At 37.4% G+C, this 23,242-nt stretch overlaps 1 protein-coding gene across 4 annotated transcripts in view; it reads right to left on the bottom strand.

Moving 5' to 3' along the window:
- ZNF385B (zinc finger protein 385B) overlaps positions 1–23,242 on the bottom strand; it is a 400,092-nt gene that overhangs the window by 303,796 nt on the left and 73,054 nt on the right. For 3 of the 4 annotated variants that reach the window (XM_053907268.1, XM_019460969.2, XM_019460973.2), the window contains exons 2-3: positions 8,481–8,632; positions 7,529–7,846 (exon numbers count right to left, since the gene is read on the bottom strand). In XM_053907268.1, coding sequence (XP_053763243.1) covers positions 7,529–7,844 — 316 coding nt within the window. In that variant the 5' untranslated portion in view covers positions 7,845–7,846; positions 8,481–8,632. Of the gene's footprint in view, positions 1–7,528; positions 7,847–8,480; positions 8,633–23,242 lie in introns of those variants that run through there. The other variant, XM_053907267.1, reaches the window with a different exon arrangement.

Below are 23,242 nucleotides of genomic sequence, written 5' to 3'. Positions count from 1 at the left end.
GTAATTTGCCTGTTCAAATATTTTATTTCTTCCGGATTTGATTTTGGAAGGTTGTAAGTTTCTAGGGATTTATCCAGTTCTTCTAGGTTGTTCACCCTTATCTTGCTCTTGATCTTAGTTAGGGTAAAGCATTCAGTCTTTCACAATTAAGTATGATGCTAGCTATTGGCTTTTTGTAGTGCTCTTTATTAAACTGAGGTAATTTCTCTCTATTCCTAACTTGCTGAGAGTTTTTATCTTAAATGAGTGTTGAGTTTTCTCAAATTCTTTTACTTCGTCAATTGATATGATCATATGATTTTTCTTCTTTAGCTGTCGATATGATGTTTTATACTACTGATTCTCAAATTGTTGAACCAGTCTTACAAATCTGGACTAAATCTAACTTGGTCATGGTGTAAAATTCTTTTTATACATTACTGGGTTTGGTTTGTTTATATTTTATTGAGAATTTGAGTCTAAGTTCATGAGAGATTAGTCTGTAGCTTTTTTTTTTTTAATATATTGTCTTTGTCTGATTTTGGTATCAGGGTAATAATAACCTCATAAAGTTAGTTGGAGAGTCTTTCCTCCTCTTCTATTTCCTGGAAGAAATTATAAAATTGGTGTTCTTTAAACCTTTTTTTTTGTAGTTTTATTTATTTTGAAAGAGAGAGCATGAGCAGAAAGGGGGGGTGGAGAGAGAATTCCAAGCAGGTTCCACACTGTCAGCAGTGCCTAATGTGGGGCTCAAATTCATGAACCATGAGATCATGTCCTGACCCAAAATCAGGCTTAACTGACTGAGCCATCCAGGTGCCCCAAAACTGGTGCTCTTTAAATGCATGGCACAATTCTCTAGTAAAATCCTGTGGATCTAGAAAGTTCTTTTGGGGGAGCTTTATAACGCATTCTTCTAAGTTACCAAATTTCTGAACGTAGTTTGTAGTATTTTCTTATTACTTTTTTAATTGATGCAAGTTCTATCGTAATATCACCTATATCGTTTGTGTCTTCTTTCTTTTTCATCTTTGTCAGTATTGCTAGGAGCTTATAAATTTCATTGATTTTTTTTTCCCCAAAGAAACAGCTTTTTGTTTCATTGATTTTTCTCTATTGTTTTTCTGTTTTCAACTTCAGATATCTCTGCACTATTATTTTCTTCCTTCTGCTTGTTTTAGGTTTACTTTTTCTCTTCTAGCTTCTTAATGCAGAGACTTATTTATTGGAGACCTTTTCTCATTTCAAATATAAGCATTTAATGCTATAAATTTTCTTCTCAGCACTGTTTTAGTTACTTCCCACATAATTTGATATGTCATTTTTCCATTTTCATCTACTCTATGTATTTTTTATTTCCTTTGAGTTTTATTCTTTGATTCATGGATTAAGAGATATGCTATTTTCCTGTTGGTTTTCTATTATCAATTTCTAGTTTAATTTCATTATGGTCAGAGACATACTGTAATCATACTGTGTATGACTATAATTCCTTTAAATGTGTTAAGGTTTGTCTTATGGCCTAGAATATGGTATCACAGTGAATGTTCCATGGGCACTTGAAAAAAATACATGTTCTACTGTTGAGGGGTGGAGTTCTAAATAAATTAGTTAAATCCTGATGCCTTATGATATTGTTCAGATTTTCTATATCCTTGATGATTTTTTGGGCTAGTAATTCTATTATAGAGAGAGAATTGCTGTAGTCTTCAGCCATAACTGGTACATGAACATTTAGAATCATGTCTTCCTGGTGGACTGAACCTTTTATCATAATGCAATGTCTCTCTTTGTCTCTAATAACATTCCTTGTTCTGAAGTCTATCTTACCATAAATTAATAGATACTCACACCTTTTTAATTTTTATTACTGTTTGCATGACATATTCTTTTCCATATTTTTACTTTCCACCTACCTATATCATTGTACAGTGAGTTTCTTGTTGGCAGCATATAACTGGGTAATTTTTTTCAATCTTCTCTGAAAATCTCTATCTTTTGCTTATTATATTTGGACCATTGACATGTAAGGTAATTGTTAATACGTTACTCAGTGTCCCATTTATTATTTGTTTCCTCTGGTTCTCATTTCTATATTTATCTTTTATTGTTCTGGGAGTTACTTGGAAGTTTTTGTAGTACTCCATCTTGATTTACTTATATTCTTTTTGATTGTGTATCTTTGTAAAGCTTTCAGAATAGTTGTTGTAGATATTACAATATACATACTTATCACAATCTCTTGGCATTACCATTTAAATACTTCAAATGAAATATAGATATCTTACTTACATTTGGGTCCCTTACATTTCCCTACTTTTAAGTATCATTGTCTTGAGTATCAGATGAGTTATAATTTTTGTTTTAATCATCAAATATGATTTATACAACTTAGGAAAATGACAGTGTGAGGATTAATTTTATGTGTCAAACCCTGACTGGGCTATGTGGTGTCCAGATATTATATCAAATTGATAATATATCAAATATATCAAATATATTTTGATATATCAAATTTATCAAATTTGATATATCAAATATATCAAATATATCAAATTGATAATATATCAAATGTTATTTTGGGTGCTTCTGTGAATTTTGGATTGGTCTCACATTTAAATATATAAACTGAGTAAAGCAGATTGTTCTCCCTAATGTGGGCAGGCCTCATCCAGTCAGTTGCAGGCCTGAATAGAACAAAAGGCTGATCCTCCCTGAGTAAGAAGGAATTCTTCCTGCCTGACTGCCTTTGACCTGGGACATAATTTTTTCCTGTCCTCAGATTTAAACATTGTCTCTTCCTGGGTCTAATCCAGGCTGCAGGAAAAACTGCATCCCCGCTCTTCTCAGATGCCCCTCTGTAGTTCCCAGGTTCACTCAGGAGCCTGTGTGCTCACTAAGCCCATAGGAAATCAGAAGAATGCTTCAGTTCTATTTGCCCCTTGCTAGGGGCCAGAAATACCATTGTCTTACTGTCTCTCTGGACCCTCTGAGGCACAGACTACTTTGTCTGGATCCAAGACTAATCTGTGGTTTCTGTTATTTCCACCCACTCCTTGGGACTAGATGGGGAAAGGAGTAAGGATCCTTCCCATGCAGACTAAGTTATCTAAGCTCTCTTCACATTACCTGTTTCTCCCTTATGTAGCCAGAGTGTTCTTAAAATATTTGACCAACGACAGTGTTGGGAAAGGGATCTTGCTACTACTCATAATGATTTCCTCGCTCAGGAAAAAAAACTACATCGGTACATTCACACACACACACACACACACACACACACACACACACACAAATGGTTTTAGCTGCACTCTAAGAGTCTTCCTATTCTTCCAGAAGCTGAGATTTAATGGTTTGAATTCTAAGTTTAGTGAAAGAACTGCCCGTGGTTAGGGGTTAGTCACTTCTTACCCAGAGAAATGGCTTAAGTCTCAACCACCATACTGTGGACCCCATGCTCACCCCTGCCAACCCCTACACTATAATGAGACTGACTGACAGGAGGCAAAGTTACCTCTGAAACAGACAGATCTTGGGAAGGCTACCTCTACTATAACATCCCTTCTCCTTTGTGGGGAAGATGAGCTACCACTTTCCTCCGTGTACCAGTCTGTTAGGGCTGCTGTAACAAAAGCACCACAAACTGAGTGGCCTAACAATAGAGATACATCATCTCACAGTTCAGGCAGTCCAGGTTTAAGGTGTGGCAGGGTTGATTCTTTCCGGAAACTCTGAGAGAAGGACTGATTTCAGATCTCTCTCCTTGATTTGTAGGTGGCTGTCTTCTCCCTGTGTCTCTTTACATCATTTCTTTTTGTATGTCTGTAAGTCCAAATTTCCCCGTTTTACAAGGATATCAGTCATATTGAATTAGGGTCAACCTAACCCTAAAAACTTCATTTTAATTTACTTTGCAAAGTCCCAATCTTACAAATTCTGAAGTGCTGATGATTAGGATTCCAACATATCTTTTTTTTTTTTTCCAGAGGGACAAAATTTAGCCCACAACACTCCCCAAAGCCAAGCAATGGGTGAAAAGAGAGAGTGACTCTTTGTTCCTTGATTATGTGTCTTCTTTGTCAGTGGACTTCCAAGTCTCCCCTGTGCTACCTGAGCAGGCAAGAAAAATGTGGAGTCCGCCACACCCCACTCCACTTCTACCTGCCTGTGCCCCAGGAGCTCCAGGTTTTGAAGAGGAATGTTAGTTGTCAGATGTATTTTGCACATTCCCTCAAGCCCTAAGAGTTGATAAGTACCTAGATAAGAAGAGAGGACACAATCTCACCAGGACTGCCACAATGTGGGAGAAAAAAGCACACACAGTTGAGGAATGGAGTGTTTTGCTACAATGTGGGGGTAAGCCAGGAGATGCAACTAAATTTCAGGGATTCCCAATGCCTAGTGGATACTTTGGGGGAGTTCTTCATCCAGAGGGGCCATTAGGAGCACTTGTGACCCACAGACACAAATAGAATAGTAATCCCCTACCAAGAACAGCAGTGCAACCTTGCCAAGGCTGTTAGGTAAGGCCACCTCCACCCATCCATCCCTACCTAGGGAGAAGGGCAAGCCAAAGCATGGGAGGCTGGAGGCTAACTGAATCCCATGCTCCATTCTAAACTCCAGGATCTATCTAGCCAAATCTTAATCCAACTCTGACATGGATTTTTTTTTATATAAATAGCGCTGAATCATTCAAGTCAGAATACTTCTGAATATTCAAAAGTGAGAAGTTATGGGCTGAGAAAGTGTTAAGGGAACTGCTATCCAGCAGGAAACAGATGTTTGATAGATCAAAACTAAAGAAAGTGACTGGAAAAAATAAAAGCATGACAGGCTTGTTCCTCAGTGAGTTGAGACTCTAAATAGTAGATAAGTGTACAGGCACACACACAGCACTAAGGCACAGTCCACTTTAGTGCCTGCTGTTTCACTTGGCCTGAGATCGTGGACAGATTCTCCTGTCATTAGGTATTCTTCAAAAATATAATTTCTTAAAAAAATATATATATATATAATTTCTTAATGTTTATTTATTTTGAGAGTGAGGGTGAGAGCAGGGGAGGGGCAGAGAGAGAGGGAGAGAGAAAATCCCAAGAAGGCTCCACATTCTTAATGTGGAGCCCGACACGGGGCTCAAACTCACGAACTGTTAGATCATGACCTGAACTGAAATCGAATCAGATGCTTAACTGACCAAGCCACCCAGGTGCCTCCCAAATATAATTTTTAATGCCTATAGTTTCTATCATTCATCTTATAAATGTACTATAATGTATGTAACCTTTCTTCTATTGGACATTCAGGATACGCCTAATATTTTGGAATTATAAATCGTGCCATGAGAATCTTTGTACACACATCTATGTTTAATTTCTGTTTCAAAGACAGAAAGATATTGTTATACCTACTATTTTTTTCAAATGGGAGGATTAATGTTAACCACTTCCAGACATTAACTGACTTGTCTTCATCATATGCTAAACCCATCTTCTGACAATAGATAATCGACTATATTATCAGTATATGAAAATTGCCCTTTATATCTAATGTAAAACTTGAAAAGCTGACTCATTTTCTTACCCATCTTCCCATATACTAATATTGTCTTATATTAGATGATGAACTATATTTTACTAATAGAATACATCCATAATATCCTGGGTATGTCTTAGCTAAATTTATTCATGTCAGCTAATTTCATTACCATGGAGAAACTCATGAGTTGGAGCTTTACATGCCTAATTTCAAAACCCATCAAAGTGAGATAGTATGCCACATGATAGCAACCATTTGTGACCACAAATAGATCAAACACATAGGTCTGACATTAACCTGAGTGTTACTGCACGGCAGAAAATGGCAGCAAAGTAGTGACAAAGAATAACAGCTTCACTACTAATTAGTTAAATATGGTTGGAACTCTCCATCTTCCATTTCCACGCCAAATTATTTCCTCTCCATTCCTAGTCTGAAAATTGGGGATAATCGTAGTAACTACTTCAAGGCTGATGAAAAGATCAAAGGAGAAAATTCCTATAAAGGACCAAAACATGTCCCATAAAATATGATCAGTTAATGTTAGCTACTAATATCACTAATTAGAAGTCACAGGTTACCTCAATCTAGGCATAGATGTTTGGGTTCTAACAGACAGGATTCAAATCTTTACTCAGGGCCATTTGCTCTCTGACTCAGATATAAGACAATAAATCGGTTTTTAACCTGACACCAACTCTATTTCAATATGCGAATACAGATATATTAATGCATCTGCTAATACTTATATTATCATCATAATAAATAAAGACAAAATGGAAAAGTAATTTTCCACTATCATCATGAATGTGTGTGTCATATCCTCAAAGTTCCTTTAAGTTCTCTCACCGCACACTAAGTATTGACTGGGGAAAATAATTTAATGAAATTCAAGAGGTATAAAGAAGTAGTTAGGTTCAGCTTTAAATATAAAAATTATGTCTTTATAGCACACACACAAGATTCAGTGGAGCTGAATACGGATCACGGCATAACTTCACAAAGTAAGAAACCATGTAAGAGCACCAAGTGAAATCCCACCCAACGGCTGCTCTGCATCATCAACACTGCAGGGTGAACGAACAGTTTGCCGGAATGGAATGTGGAGCTCTTCCACTTACGAGGAAGCTTATCTTGACCTCCCTCATAAACCTGGGTAGGAGGCCCCGTTTTTGTGCAGATCTTCACCACGGATAAGAGTAAATTTCACATTTTCTTTAGTTGTGTCCGAGTGAAGATACCCAATGACCAGCAGTGTGGAAGAGGAAGGGCTGCCTAAGATAAAGGATTTGAAAGAACGTTTCTCAGATTCAGGGCAGATGCGGGAAATGTGAAAATTCCTAAGCTTCTGCCTCTACCCAGCCTACAGGACAGGGTGAGAGGTAAGAGGTGAGGCAAGAAGGTGCTTGCAGTAGGCCAGAGCTCAGAGGTAAGCCTTGTTGGTTTTGGCAATGCCTGTTCCTATTGTTAGAACACCACTGGCATGTTGCTGCCAGCTCCCTAAAAGAATATAACATGTCTCACACTCAAGATTAATGCTCCTTTTCTGCACCACGGGATGTTATAAATAAAGCTGTAGCTTTTTATGTACTATCAAGTAGTACGCTACCCCACAGAAAGCAGATGAAGGAAACCCAAGAAAGCCTAATTTTGCAGAGAAGGGGAACAAAAAACTGACATCACTGATCTATTTTAAACACATTTCAAAATACATTAGGAAATGTTCACACACTATGGGAATAAGGATCAAGTCTACAATCCAATACACAAAGTGTGAGTGTGTGTGTAATGTTTGTATCTAACATATATGAATTTTATACACACACACACACACACACACACACACACTGAGAAGTAACAAACAGCTCTTGGAATTACCTGTGGGGAAAAGAATACAGGTTATTGTGGTGGTAGTTTCATGGTGAAAGAGGTCTTGTTCTAAATCCTTCACTTTCTAGGACAGCGGCATCTCTCCCAATAGCACATGGAACCCCCGGGCCTTTCCACCTACCTGCGCTGGTGTTGGTGCTGGGGCTGGCCAGCAGCTGCCCAGAGCCCTGGGCTGGTGGTGGGGGCTGCCCATCACTCAGCTGCTTGACTCGTTTGCGGTGGGATTTACCGTTGTAATGGACCTGGGCCTGGGCTGCGGAGTTCAGCTGGATGTTGCACACCTCACAGAAGGAGAACAGAATTTTCTTTTTCTCTTTACTCAACTGGTCCTCAGGCCTGTCATTCTTTAACCCCTTTTCTTCAAAGCCCCGTAGAAAAGTTGCCATATTCATAATACCATCTTCAGGGTAGTTGTTAGGGCTTAATGAGTACTTCATACCTGAAATTTAAAAAAAGTACAAGGGCTTGCAAAATATATGCTTTCTGATTTTCTAGTATGATTACAATTAATTTTCATGATATGGCTTCAGCTAAAAGTCTCCCAGCTGCTCAACGGATGCTCTTTGAAAAAGTCATCACAGCTAACTGATTGAACAAATATGGTCTTTGGACATTTTTTTCTCTGTCTGTAGTGCTTCCTACTTTATTCCTGACCCACCTTCCTTCCATCTCTCAATTCCTTTGCCCTTTTAACTCCTGCCCACCCCTTAATCTTAGCTGGAAGAATACCATCTCCAGGCAACCCATCAGACCCTGGTTTTCAGCTCATACAGTGACCGCCCTTCAGAGCATATATCATCCTATGCATTTCATACATAGTTGTGCAATTTGATCTATGAGGGAAGTAACTTCATTTCTGATGTCTCCTAGGCCTAGAACTGTACTGTTTAAATAACAGGCACTTAAATACCTTTTGAAGGAAAGAATAAATGTTATGAACCCGGAACTGTGAAAAAGGGTATGTATAGACACAAAAGTATATATAATACATGCGCACCTGCCAACAGTCACATACCCTAACCAGGGGAGGAGCTGAATAACAAAGATTAAAACATAGTATGTCTGCAACTTACATTAGGTTGTGTTCCAAAAGCCCCTTTATAAGTCAGCCAATGGGAATTTGAACATGCTTTCTTACAGTTGTAGTGAAACAAATTGTATTTAAGTTTCCAGATTAGCCCATAAATATCAATTTAATTTTTGATGAGGTTGAAATGCAGAACATCTGAAATAAAAAATAAAAGAAATACAATAAATGGCAAGCTAATAATTGAAAATTAGAAAAAGAGTAGAGTAGACTAAGATATAATTTTAAAGTGCTGATTTTTTTTCTTCGTGTAGTTAGATAAGGGCATACTGATAGAGTATAACTTAAATGAAGATTTTAAAGGAGACTTTTCAGTACCTCAAGGTCCTTGGGTGATAAAGATGGCCTTGGCTTTTTATTTTGCTCAGTCCCACTTTAACATACGTTATTTTTTCATTTTATTTAAGACCACTATTACAAGCATTTTCATACTTAATTAGAAAACCTCGGATTTTTCCCAGTTCCTTTTTCCTAAGGAAAGTCACTTTACTAGTTGAACAGAACACCTCACTTCTGACACTTCTGGTCACCAAATATATGGAAGTTTTTCCCCAAGCCCAGCAATTCTCTGTGACACCAGCTGGGTGTCCTTCAATGTAACTCAATTTTGACACTATATACCCAGAGAGAGCATCAGATCACACATGTTAAGGGCTCAGTCCCACAAGACTGCCCCTAACCCCCCCTCCCCCCCCCCACACACACTTCAGATTGGCTGAGGTGAAGAGTACTGTGCTATGAGGAATGAAGAATTCAAATAAAGAAAGGATTGTGGTTTATGAGGGACTTCTGTCTATGGTGGAATGACATTGGCTCTAAGCTATTCTGTTGATCCATGGTGACTTAGAGCTGTATAAAAAGGAACAACGAGCTACAGACTATTCTGTATTTGGAGTATTTACCCATTAAATGTTTAAAATTCAGAAAATGAATTATAGCACAGGCTATGACCATAAAGATAGAGGCTGATTCTATGTATACAGTGTGACAAAAAGAACACCTTATTTATGCCCATACACCCTATTGCAAAGTGTCATTATGTATTATACCATAGGCTAAGTCCTAACCTTCAATGAGTTGTCAGAAAATTGCTAATTTCAATATGTAAAACCTGTGTGTCCCATAAGTATTTTATCCAGATGCCACCATTTTAAGGAACCCCATTTCACAAAATTTATTATAAAATTTATTCAAATTATACATAAATGAGGTTTAAGCAATTTCCATAGGTGAGTTGCAGAAAATAATTGTTATAATTAAAATAGGATTTAACTGCAAATACATCAATATTTTTGCTTTTATCCCCTAAATCCAAAGCATTATGGTTTCACAAAACCATTTTTCTTATAAAACTTTAGAAAATATCAGTGCCACATAAAAGTTATGTTCAAATATACTACTTTGTGTTCTCTCAAAATATTAAAATTTATAAGAATTAGCTGAACTAATTGATAAAGAGATAAATAATTTTAAAATGAGCTCATCATTAATATATTATGCCCTATCTGGAAAACTAATCCATTGTAAAACATAAGTATAATCAAACATCATTTCTAACCTTGCAAGGATAGGTCAGATACCAACCCACTGAATCACTGAAATCTAAGTGCTATATTTCAATTCTAGCAACCAAAATCCTTGACTCAGCTGAGGACCGATGACACTTTTATCTGAAAATTTAATTCATCTTGGAGGTGGCTGGCTTTGCCTATTTTGCTAATTAACATATGATGTTTCACAGAAAAAGGACATACATCAAAATGTTCCATTTTAGGTTTGAAATCTAAAAAGTGATTTCTTTGTATTATCTTATAAAAGATAAATCCTGCTTAGCTGTGATTTTCTGATTGCCATTTGTCTTAGAAATACATTATGCTTTAGAGTTATTTAAATATACATATTCTAACTAAAAAGAAACTTTTAAAATGAAATGAATAGCTACATTAGAATTCTCCTGTAAAACCCTTCAGAATCCCAGCATCCTTCATAATCTTTATCCCTATTTTACTTCCTCCCAGAGTTACTCTCACTTACAGATAATCCCATAAGCCTCCAACACCACATTCATGGGCCACTCTAGGGAGAAGAGGGTACATTCTGTCCACCAAGTCCCAATTTATTAGTCCTGGCTCTGGCTTCACAATTTCCTCCTCTCAAGGGGAAAATATGTTTAGCTCCTCTTAAGAGCCACTTTCAACCAGAATATCTTTCATTCCAGAGGTCTTGAGAAAAAGACCTAGAGATGATAGAGAGGCAAGATAGCAGAGTCTCAATGTACACTTTTGGCCTGTGATGATATAATTTCTAGGCTTATAATATGTGTGTCACTGATATTTACAATGTCAATTTTCTGGCTAGGGGGGAAGGTAAAAGTGAGTTTAAGTGGAAGAAGAATGAAAAATCTCATTTTCTGTTTTAAAGGTTTTTGTTTGTTTGTTTGTTTGTTTTTTGTCAGACTATCTTAAATTTCATGTTTCACTTGCATAGGGAAGAAGGATCTTCAGGGGTATCCATTCTGAAGTAGAGCAGTAGGCAGCATTCTGCTTTGGAATGCCATGCAAACTTACCTGCAGGTAAGAGAAGCCAGAACTAGATCAGGTACTCTGTGCTCTCTTTGTATGATTTTAACAGATTAGATGGCCAATCATTTAACATCCATGAAAGAATAAGATATTTTGGAACAGGTCAAGGAATAAGAAATTCGGTCCTTGAGTCGCTGCTTTTTGGGAAAAATATATGATAGGATAGGGGTACCTGAGTGGCTAAGTAGGTTAAGCTTCCAACTTCAGCTAAAGTCATGATCTCAGGGTTCATGGGTTCGAGTCCCGCTTTTGGCTCTGTGCTGACAGCTCAGAGCCTGGAGCTGCTTCGGATTCTATGTCTCCCTCTCTATCTGCACCTTCTCCACTTGTGCTCAATCTCTCTCTGTCTCAAAAATAAACAAACATTAAAAAAAAAAATCAATGTTAGTAAGCTGCTTAAAAAAAAAAAAAAGCTGATAGGATAGTCAGTGACTATCTAAAGGAGTGACTTTTAAATGACCAGGATGTGATGCATCAGGAAAGTTTATACCCAACTTTCTTGTGTAGTTATCCAATTGTCTTTTATAATAAATAGAAAATTTTTTAGAATAATTATGATAAATCAGGAAACTAATTCAGAGGTAAGATATCTCCATTATGCATGTGGAGAATACATTCTTTGACACAAAACTGCCACACCAGACAGAGAACATGGGAAGAGATTTCCTCACTTCTACATAAGTATGTAAGGCCCTGCCCCACCCCATGGATTTATTGTCTCATTTTCCAACTCAAGTCAATCAGGTTTATCCATTTCTCATTCATTCTTTAACCTATAACAATCTGGATCATAACCCTTTTCCAAATTTAGTAATTCTCTTTGAAAAGTCACTATAAACACTTCCTTTTTTCAGGAGTTTTTGGGTTTTTTATTTGTTTTTGTTTTTTTTTTAGAAAGAGTCCATTGCAAGAGACACTTTTTTTTTTTAATGTTTGTTTATTTTTGAGAGACAGAGACACAGTGTGAGCAGGGGAGGGGCCGAGAGAAAGGGAGACACAGAATCAGAAGCAAGCTCCACGCTCTGAGCTGTCAGCACAGAGCCTGATGCAGGTCTCGAACTCACGAACAGTGAGATCATGACCTGAGCTGAAGTTGGACACTTAACCAACTGAGCCACCCAGGTGCCCCTTGAGACAACACTTTTATCTTAGAAATCTCTGTGCATCTCAATATCTACAAGAAAAAAGTTTTTCTTTTCTTTCTTTTTTTAAAAGTTAAATCCAAGTTAGTTAACATATGGTGTAATAATGGTTTCAGGGGTAGAATTTAGTGATTCATCACTTACATATAACACCCAGTGCTCATCCCAATTAAGTGCCCTCCTTAATGCCCATTAGCCATTTAGCTCATCCCCCCAGCCACCTCCCCTCCAGCAACCCTCAGTTTGTTCTCTGTATTTAAGAGTCTTATGGTTTGCCTCCCTCCTGTTTTTATTTTATTTTTCCTTCCCTTTGCCTATGTTCATAGGTTTTGTTCCTTAAATTCCACATATGAATGAAATCATATATTTATCTTTCTCTGACTGACTTATTTCATTTAGCATAATACACTCTAGTTCCATCCACATTGTTGTAAATGGCAAGATTTCATTCTTTTTGATCACTAAGTAATATTCCATTATATACATACATACACAAATATGTGTGTGTGTGTATGTGTGTGTGTGTACGCACACACACACATACACACACACACATACATCTTTATCCATTCACTAGTCAATGGGCATTTGGGCTTTTTCCATACTTTGGCTATCGTTGATAGCATTGCTATAAACATTAGGGTGCATGTGCCCCTTCAAACACTCCGTGATTGCCAAATCCAAGATGGTCCTCTCCTCCCTCCTCATTTTTCTTGAAGTCCTCATGATGCTCCTCTTGCCAGGGTCTCTTCTTCTACTCTCCTTAAGCATTTTTTTTTTTTTTTTTGTATAGCAAGCCTGGCACCCAATTCTCATATTAGCATTTTAATTACTTATAGAGTTTTGTTATATTTGTATAGTAAATATCACTCAAGTTTATTGACTATCTAGGCAGAGCACTTGATGCTAGGGAAACAACAGTCAACAGGGTGGATCAGATGCCAGCCTGAAGGGACCCTGTAGTCTAATAAGAAATAGAGAGGAGAAAACAGGAAATTATAACAGAGTGATAAATGCTGCAGAAAAGTTTACCTTTTCCTTCCTTGCTAGATTTCAAGTTCCTTGAGGATAGGGACTGTGCTTTGTCTTTGTATCCTCAGCATCTAAGACTGTGTTTAGTACAAAGTAGGCACTTAATAAATATTTGCTGAATAAATGAATGCATTGTACATGTGTGGTGTGTAGCATGGGTTGTGAACACAATAACAGGTCAATGTTTTCCAATAATTTCAGCTTATAAGTGGGCTGAGTACACAGCTGTCTGCACCTTGAGATTTTAAAAACAGCAGTACCTATGCCTGCCCAAAATGAAAAAAATACAACCACTAATTTGCAAACTAAAATCCCAATTATTTAGGGAAAATTCCTTCATCCCTTAACTGAAAACAAAATTAAGAGTTCAAATTCTACTGGGGAGTAAGTCACATACTAACATGAGCACACTTGTGCCAACATGGATATGACCTCTGCTCCCTCCTCAACTTTTACAGAGAATGGAGTGCTGGGTATACAGGAAGCCACTGGGCAATCTTCAACCCCCGGGCAGCATGTGCTTTGTTCTCTTGTTACTCCTGTAACCAATGGTCGGCATCAAGATCCAGACCTTGAATCTTCTGTGCACCCTATTGTCAATGCCTCTGGGTTTCCACCAGTTGCACTTAATTTTGTTTTGTTTTGTTTTTAACGTTTATTTATTTTTGAGACAGAGAGAGACAGAGCATGAACGGGGGAGGGTCAGAAAGAGGGAGATATAGAATCTGAAACAGGCTCCAGGCTCTGAGCTGTCAGCACAGAGCCCGACACGGGGCTCGAACTCACGGACCGTGAGATCATGACCTGAGCCGAAGTCGGCCGCTTAACTGACTGAGCCACCCAGGCGCCCCCTCACTTAATTTTGATGTATCGGTCTGACTGGTGCTGGATGAACTTCTTGGTCCTCTTTTTAACAATCTTGGGTTTCGCCAGAGGTCTAAGGACAGCCATGATGCCTAATAACAATTGGTTCTTTTTTTCCCAAGTTTCAATGGGTACTTTTATTATTTAATAAATCACCAATTTTGTTTCCCTACCTACAATTAGAATTTCATCTTATTTCCATGCTGAGTGGTAAACCATGGCAAAGCTAATCAGAATAAGCTACTTCAAAAAGAGAAGTTAACACAGCTCATTTTCTTTTAACAGCCAACATATAAATAAATGCACAATGGTTTAGTCACTAAGAAATTCAAATGGGATCTTGAAGAATGTAGGCAAATCCAGGGTGCAGTAAAAAGGAGCTTAGATGCTGTGCAACTGTTTTAGGGCTCCTGACACTGCATCTCTTGGCCACTAGCTGAATCTTGCCATGGGGGAAGATTTTAGCTAACGCCAAGTAGAGATGCAACAAGTGCTAAGTTGACTTAGGGGCTGTGCACAGTAATAAAAAGGCAGGAAAGTACTAAACACTGCTGAGACCATTCATGCCAGGAAGGAGTTTGCCTTCCAGGAGCTCTAAATTGGCACCTCTCCCAGTGCTCACATGGCTGACTTTACCCTCTGTGTTCCATTTGGCACAGCAAGTAGCAGTGTCTCCACCACCTCTGATGGTGATGTGGCTCCTGGAAGTGGCTTTCACCACCTCATCCATGAGGGCTTTAGTTCCTTGGGCAAAAGTTTCCCATTCAAATACACCCACAGGTCCATTCCACACAATCTGCTTAGTCCCAGCAACTAACTGTCTCAGTATACTTCTTGCTGCTCTCAGGAACGACAATGTAAGCCCAGCCAGCCAGCAGGTATGCCAGAGGCCACAGTGGCTTGGCCAGTCTTGGCATTCTCATTAGTGACAAAGTCAACAGACAAGGTCATTTTCACATCATTCTTCTCAGCTTTGGAGAAGGTCAGACAAGATAAAAACACACAAATGGGGAAGACTTAGGACTCTGACACTGATTGTTGACCAGTTCACTATGTTACCAGTGTCTCGTCCTGACTCCTAAACTCCTATTTCAAAAGAGGGTAAACAGCTGAGTTCTTGGGCACCAGGCTACAAACAACACTCTTTCCCCAAATACAGAGCATCTGGGAAAATTAAGAGGCCAGTAGAGTATGTTCATTTTGTGGTATTTTTCAGTATTTATTTCATAATAGGATCCACATATGGGAGGCTATAATTAGTTCAATTCAACTAGGCAATTATATATTAGACACTGACCATATACAACACACTATCTTTGGCCCCTATGGTGCCTAAAGAAATGAATAAAATAAATGAATACAATGAAGAGCTTAAAATAAACTAGAATAAGCAATCATTCTGCTGCTCATTTTTGGTGAGAGTGACTACGGAGAATTCTTTGCATAACAGTCCCCAAAGTACTCAGCATACTTCTACAGCATTTTAGCTTTATTACATTGGATTGAAATTACTGCTTAGTATTTGATGTCACTAGACAGTTCATCTGTCTCAGATTTTTTTTTTCCTGATCACCTACTGGCACTTTGCTGAGTGCTAGTGAAATAGATTGTAATAGGGTGCTCTGGCCTAATGTGAATCCCAAGAGACTTTGACACTAATTACAGAATAATAAAAACTGACATTTTAATGCTTTTTGCAGTTTGTTTCCCTTGTGAAAAAATTTGAATTCAGTTTTGGGGACACACCACTCATTTGTTTTGGAGAAAACATCTCGGAAGATCTTTTAATCATTTGGTTATGTGAAGACGTATAGGTAAAGGATTGACTCTGTTCTATAATGGAGACTCTGAAAATAATACGGCTCCAAAGAGCTTAATCTGCTTTTCATAATCATATAAAAGGTTGTCTTCTCTGTGGCATGGCTGCATCTCTGCAAATTATCTTTTCTTTCGCAAAATATTTCTTTCCTGTAAGTGGATTTAAATTGTATTGTCCCTGAAAGTTTTGGTTAGATACTAGGAGATGAATGTATTTTCTTGTTCAAGCAAATAACTGCCAGAGATCAGTGGAGATTGGAATCCACAGGAAGGATGTGAACACATCTTTCCTTAGAAAGAAAAAATGACTGGAATTAGTGAAGCTCAAATTGAACTATCCTGTATAACACCCATGTTTGGAGTCATTCCAGATTAATAAACTCAACTTTGGAAAGTACTGATATTGTTCCGAATTATCCTTGGAGTTAAAGAAAAACCACACCTCTCTGGATGGGTATACGATTATCACAAAAGGAAGACATTCTTCCATTGTCACTCTTACCAAAGATTGACGAGGACAGACTATAGACACACACAGGCATGAGCCTGTGACTGTCTCTGGGTCTGGGGAACAAGGGACCTGTGATCCAAGTATGAGAGACTTGTTCCAGGCACTCTCTCTGTTAGGAGATAAATTGACCCCTGAAACAGATAGGTAGGCCTGATACTGGGCAGAGAAGACTCTGTAAAATAGAGAATGCCTGTGGAAAGCTTTGGTCTATGAACTCATCTGCAACTATCTAATAACAACTGTGTGATTCTCCACTTGTGTTTCTTTTTTTTTTTTAAATCCCAAAGCTATTAATGAAATCATACAAATATCACAGCTGATCTTTTAACTACTGTGGGGAATTGTGCAAGAGTCTGGAATGCCAACCTGGGGTAAAGCCATACATGATAGACTGTATCACAGGGTTGAAGGATATTAGCATATTAATGAATAGCAACAAAAAAAAAATGCAGTGGCCCAGAGCTAGGCAGCCAGTTAAGATGTTGAATAACTACTGGCCTAGAATATCTTAGGGTTTCAAAAAAGTATATGAGAAGAGCAAGTTGGTAAAATATTGAAATTCTTGCACTGAGTAGGGTAGAGATTTGAGCTATTTTGAATTAGGTAAATAAACTAGGGCATTTGAGTTACCTAAATGTAAATAAAACAAGGTTATTCTATTCTAATTCATTATCATAAGATTCTAAACCAATTAGCACTTAGAAGATACATCATATTGGTAAAATAAAATAATTGCTATGATTAATTCAGCTGAAGTACAGCTTCAGCCAAAATCTGCTAGTTCATTTGGCCTTGGCCTTAAGAAGGACAAACAGTTGAATGTCTATGTAGATCAATGTCTTTCTTGTACCTTTGATCTTCCGAATGGTCCAAGTTTCCACATATACATATAGTATAACAATGTCAGTAATGATAACAGGAAATGTAGTTTGTTCTTACTGTCAGAATATCAATTTCAAATACTTATGTGCATTTCAGATAAAACTAGGATTGAAAATATACTTATATGCTTAATACACTGAGGTTCTACCAGTAGAAAAAAAATGTGTTTTTTTAATTTTAATTTATTTTTTAATTTATATCAAGTTAGTTAGATATAGTGCAACAATGATTTCAGGAGTAGATTCCTTAATGCCCCTTACCCATTTAGCCCACCCCCCTCCCACAACCCCTCTAGCAACCCTCTGTTTGTTCTCCATATTTAAGAGTCTTTTATGTTTTGACCCCTCCCTGTTTTTTATATTATTTTTGCTTCCCTTCCCTTATGTTCATCTGTTTTGTATCTTAAAGTCCTCACATGAGTGAAGTCATATCATATTTGTATTTCTCTGACTAATTTCACTTAGCATAATACCCTCTAGTTCCATCCATGTAGTTGCAAATGGCAAGATTTCATTCTTTTTGATTGCCGAGTAATATTCCACTGTATATATGTGTGTGTGTGTGTGTGTGTGTGTGTGTACACACACACACACACACACACACACACACACACACATCTTCTTTATCCATTCATCCATCAATGGACATTTGGGCTCTTTCCATACTTCAGCTATTGTTGATAGTGCTGCTATAAACATTGGGGTGCATGTGCCCCTTCAAAACAGCATACCTGTATCCCTTGAATAAATACCTGATAGTGCAATTGCTGGCTCATAGGGTATTTATATTTTTAATTTTTGAGGAACCTCCACACTGTTTTCCAGAGTGGCTGCACCAGTTTGCATTCCCACCAGCAGTGCAAAAGAGATCCTCTTTCTCCACATCCTCGCCAACATGTTGTTGCCTGAGTTGTTAATGTTAGCCATTCTGACAGGTGTGAGGTGGTATCCCAACATGGTTTTGATTTGTATTTCCCTAATGATGAGTGATGTTGAGCATCTTTTCATGTGTCTATTAGCCATCTGGATGTCTTCTTTGGAGAAGTGTCTATTCATGTCTTTTGCCCATTTCTTCACTGGATGATTTGTTTTTTGGGTGTTGAGTTTGATAAGTTCTTTATAGAATTTGGATACTAACCCTTTATCTGATATGTCATTTGGAAGTATCTTCTCCCATTCTGTCGGTTGTCTTTTAGTTTTCCTGATTGTTTCCTTCTCTGTGCAGAAGCTTTTTATTTTGATGAGGTCCCAGTAGTTCAATTTTGCTTTTGTTTCCCTTGCCTTCAGAGACATGTTGAGTAAGAAGTTGCTGTGGCCAGGTCAAAGAGATTTTTGCCTGCTTTCTCCTGGAGGATTGTGATGGCTTTCTGTCTTACGTTTAGGTCTTTCATCCATTTTGAGTTTATTTTTGTGTATGGTGTAAGAAAGTGGTCCAGGTTCAAAAAATGTATGTTTGTTATTACAAGAATAAAATGTTGCCATAATCAATGTTAATTATGAAAGCTGTTAATTTTAGATAAAAAAAACAATTACTAAAAATTTTCAATCAGTTAAACAGAGAAATTGACAACTAAATCTAGCACTAGCTATAGAAATACAGAGGAAACATATGCTTATTTTGAGGTACAAATATTTGTAAACAGTTTAATAATATTAAGATAGAAATCAGATTATAATTCTAATCTCTGTAGAATTCTGTGGTGTGCTAGCTTTCCTAATTTTACACAAATAACCTTGAGGCACTATATTTAGTTTTTATTTCTTTAATTCCATTAGGACATGAATCTTTCTACAAAAAAAAAATACTATTTAGGAATTATTTTCATCTTCTGAGAGTGAAGTAAAGGCTCTGTCTCTGAAGACAGAGAAAACTTCAAATCATGAAGACCTGGGCAAGGGCAGATGTTGCAACCCTGTTCTTCCCACAGCCTTGCCGGGGCAGGAGTGCCACCTTGAACACTGTCCTGATCAGGCTCTGGTACCACTGCAGCAGGTCAAGAACCAAGTCTTTGTGTGAAGCAGAAACAAGCTCTCCTGGCCTTTGCACCTTCTAGGCATGGAAGAAAATGTGAGCAATTTAGTAGATGGCCCCACAGAAGCTCAATCAGTCCTTCAAGGAAGTAATGCTCACAGTTCATTCAGTTCTCAGGTAATCTTAAAATGTTTACAAACAAGAATGGCATTTTCTGACTTTTGCTACATGGAAAATTGTAGTTAAAGAGACCATATTATACAGTCTAGTTTTGTTCTAGTCATAGTCTTTTTATATACCACCTAGATACATTTTGCGATTTATTGTGGTTTTTTTTTTACTCATTAATAAAAGTAATGGATTATTCTAGAAATTTTGGGAAATACAAAGAGAAAAAAAATCATTGAAGGAAAATTCTCCATGTTCCCACCATTCAAAGTTCACCAAATTTGTTTATTTCTAGTCTTTTTAAATACACATATTGTTCTCACAGAATTCTGGTTAGACAATACATACTTTGATAAGAGCTCAAATATATAAAAAAAATAATTACTGAGCTCTTAAATTGATTATATTTACCTGAAATTTGATGAACAAGAAGTCAATTTTCCCCCCTCTGGTATGTATCAAATGTAACTGAAACAAGTGTTCTAAAGAAGAGAAACAGTGCTGTGGACACCTTTAATAGGGGTCTACACCCTCAACTACTGGGAGTAATAAAAAATAAAATAGGTTGTTTGGATAATCATGGAAGTTTGAGAGACAACTGAGAGCTAGGGAAGAGTTGAACAATAAAGTTCATCTACACAAAGCCAGCCCTTCAATACTGGAAGAAGTGGCTGTTTTAGCTAACGCATAGAAACCAAAACTGAGCGGCACCTGGGTGGCTCAGTTGGTTAACCGTCCAGCTTCAGCTCAGATCATGATCTCACAGTTTGTGAGTTCAAGTCCCACGTCAGGCTCTGTGCTGACAGCTCAGAGCCTGAAGCCTTCTTCGGATTCTGTCTCCCTCTCTCTCTGCCCCTCTCCTGCTTGCTCGATCTCTCTCTCAAAAATAAATATTTTTTAAAAAATTTTAAAAAAAGAAACCAAAACTGAGAGTCAAGCAAAAGGAAGAAAGAGTGGAATATATTCCAAATTAAAGAACAAGATAAAAACCTCAGAGGGGCACCTGGGTATCTCAGTCAACTAAGTGTCTGACTCTTGATTTCGGCTCAGGTCATGATCTCAAGGTTTGTGGGTTCAAGCCCTGCACAGGGCTCCGTGCTGACAGTGCAGAACCTGCTTGAGATTTTCTCCTCCTCTGCCCCTCCTCTGTTCTCTCTCAAAAATAAATAAATAAACATTAAAAAATCCTCAAAAAATATAATGAAATGAAGATAAATATTTTACCTGACTAAGAGTTCAAGGTAATGGCCATAAAGATGCTCACTGAACTCAGAAGAACAGATAAACGTAGTGAGAACTTCAACAAAGGGACAGAAAATATCAGAAAGTTCCAAGCAGAAAAAAATGGAATTAAAGGATACAATAACTAAACTGAAAAATATACTAGAGGGTTTCAATAGGAGACTAGATGAAGCAGAAGAAAGAATCAGTGAACTCAAAGAGCAGAAGAACTTACTCATCAGAGTAGCAAAAAGAAAAAAAACAATAAAAACAAGTAAAAATAGGTCAAGGGACTTTTTGGACATCATCAAGGTGACTAACATTTGCATTCTAAGAGTCCCAGAAGAAGAAGAGAGAGAAAAAGGCAGAAAACTTATTTGAAGAAAGAATGTCTTAACATTTCCCTAACCTGGGAAAAGAAGCAGATATCCAGATTCAGGAAGCCCACAGTTTCAAATAAGATGAACCCAAAGAGAACCACACCAAAACACACTATAATTAAAATATCAAAAGTTAAAGACAAGAGGAGAATTTTAAAAGTAGCAAGAAAAAACCCAACTTGTTACACACAAGAAAATCTCCATTAAGACCCTAAGCAGATTTTTCAGCAGAAACGTTGCAGGCCAGAAGGGAGCAGCACAATATATTCAAAGTGCTGAAAGAAAAAAAAAAAATCTAATCAAGAATACTCTGTCCAGCAAAGTTATTCAGAACTGAAGGAGAGAAAAAGAGTTTTCTAGATAAGCAAAAGCTAAAGGAGTTCATCACCACTTAGCTGGCCTTAAAAGAATTGTTAAAAGGACTTCTTTAAGCTGAAAAGAAGGGGCACAGATTAGTAACAAAAAACATATGAAAGTATATACCCCTTTAATAAAAATATATTAAAGGTAGCAGATTAATCACTTATAACTGCTAGCATGAGGTTAAAAGGCAAGAGTCCTAAAGACCATGGTACTGAACCATCCTCCTCTGCAACTTATTGAAAGAAAACGGGCTATATCTTGGAGACCATTCCAGTATTAAAAAAAAAGACTTATCAGAGGCAGGAGGACAGTTCTGCTCAGCCTTCCTTCTTGTGCTCAGACTCTAGAGGAGAACACACATGCAGTAAATAACCTCAATCCAGCTTCTCCAGTCAACTTCTCTCTTTACTTCACCTACAAAATTAGGATACTAGAGATTTATCTGTATCACCATTCTGAAAGCTGAAAGCCAAATTGCTGTGGAAGCCTGAGCAACTGTCAGATAAAGGAATGGCACTATAATTAATCCACTGGAACCAAGCTTAGGTATCATTTATCATTTGTTCTTTCAAAAGTCAAAGAAGTTATATTAGTTGTGCAGTACATGCAGAATTTTAACATCTGTGGATATTCAAAAATAGAATATAAACTTTCCTATAAGGATTCCAGCCCTGATGATTACTTTTTCACATCAGAAAGTGTAGCTTTTGAGAATGTGATTTTCATTCTTTATTTCTGTTATAATATTTTAAAACTCAGGCTGGAATAATTGAAAATGCCATGCTCTAATGTAGACACACACATAACAGTGCGCTTAGGTAACAGTTAATATGGAGACATCAGTAGTTTTAAAGTCAGTACCTTCTATGGGTAATTTTATCTGGCCCTTAGGCAGGTTCTTATCTCACCCTTGTAGTTAGGCCCTATTACAAAGTACTGCCACTAATAGGGAACAAAGATTGCTTTAGATAAGGGATTGTATTCTCATGGGTCAAAGCACACAGCAAGTATAATGTACTTAAGAGTAATATGAGAAGAAAATAGCAATTCCCAAGGCTCCCTTAAAAATTTAGAACATCAGGTCAAGATTCGAAACTGACAGCTTCAGTGGGTGTGATACGGCTGCCAGGCAATGACCCTGCAAGCCCTGTTGGAGAAATTAATCCCAAAGGTACCACAGGCAGAAGATGACCCAATTACTGAGAAGAAGGTCAGGTATATAAAAGACAATGATGAGAACAGGCCACGAGGACTCAAATATCGGGACAATTGATATTGTCAGATTTTGATTGTAAGTCAAAATCAGAAACTGCTCAGAGAGAAAAGGATAAAATGACTTGTTGAAAATCAGTGTCCTGAAGCTCCTGGGGGTAATACCAACCCGCTAGGTTCCAAATGAAAGAAAAACCACTAGGTTCATTATGTCATCACCCCACTGTTAGTTGGAACTGATGTGAAATAGAGAAGGCAGGCAAAGATGACCCAGAAAAGAGATGTGCAGACTATGAGTCTGATGACAAGTATGTTGATTTTGTTGAATTTTTAATTTATTGCCACTTCTGACTACCTGTTCTTTCCATATTGATTTTCTTTTAAATGGTCTTTGCCGTTTTAAAATTGATCCTGAAAACTGTTCTTTGCCAAAAATCTGTGCTGCTTCTGATGTTCCATTTAATGATATTTAAAGTATTTATTTTCTTACTTCCCCCTGAAAGAAATGACTGACTTTGCCTTAATTCTATTATAGGAGAAAACTGGAAAAATAAGGAAAACCAAATGTATTTGTTTCCGCTAAGCATAATTGCTAGACTTAT

This window comes from Panthera pardus, unplaced genomic scaffold, assembly GCF_024362965.1.
Source record: "Panthera pardus isolate Hobbes unplaced genomic scaffold, ASM2436296v1 HiC_scaffold_10, whole genome shotgun sequence".
Lineage (NCBI taxonomy): Eukaryota > Metazoa > Chordata > Mammalia > Carnivora > Felidae > Panthera > Panthera pardus.
The sequence above is the reverse complement of the archived record's forward strand: the minus strand, read 5'-3'. Positions and strand labels throughout refer to the sequence as shown.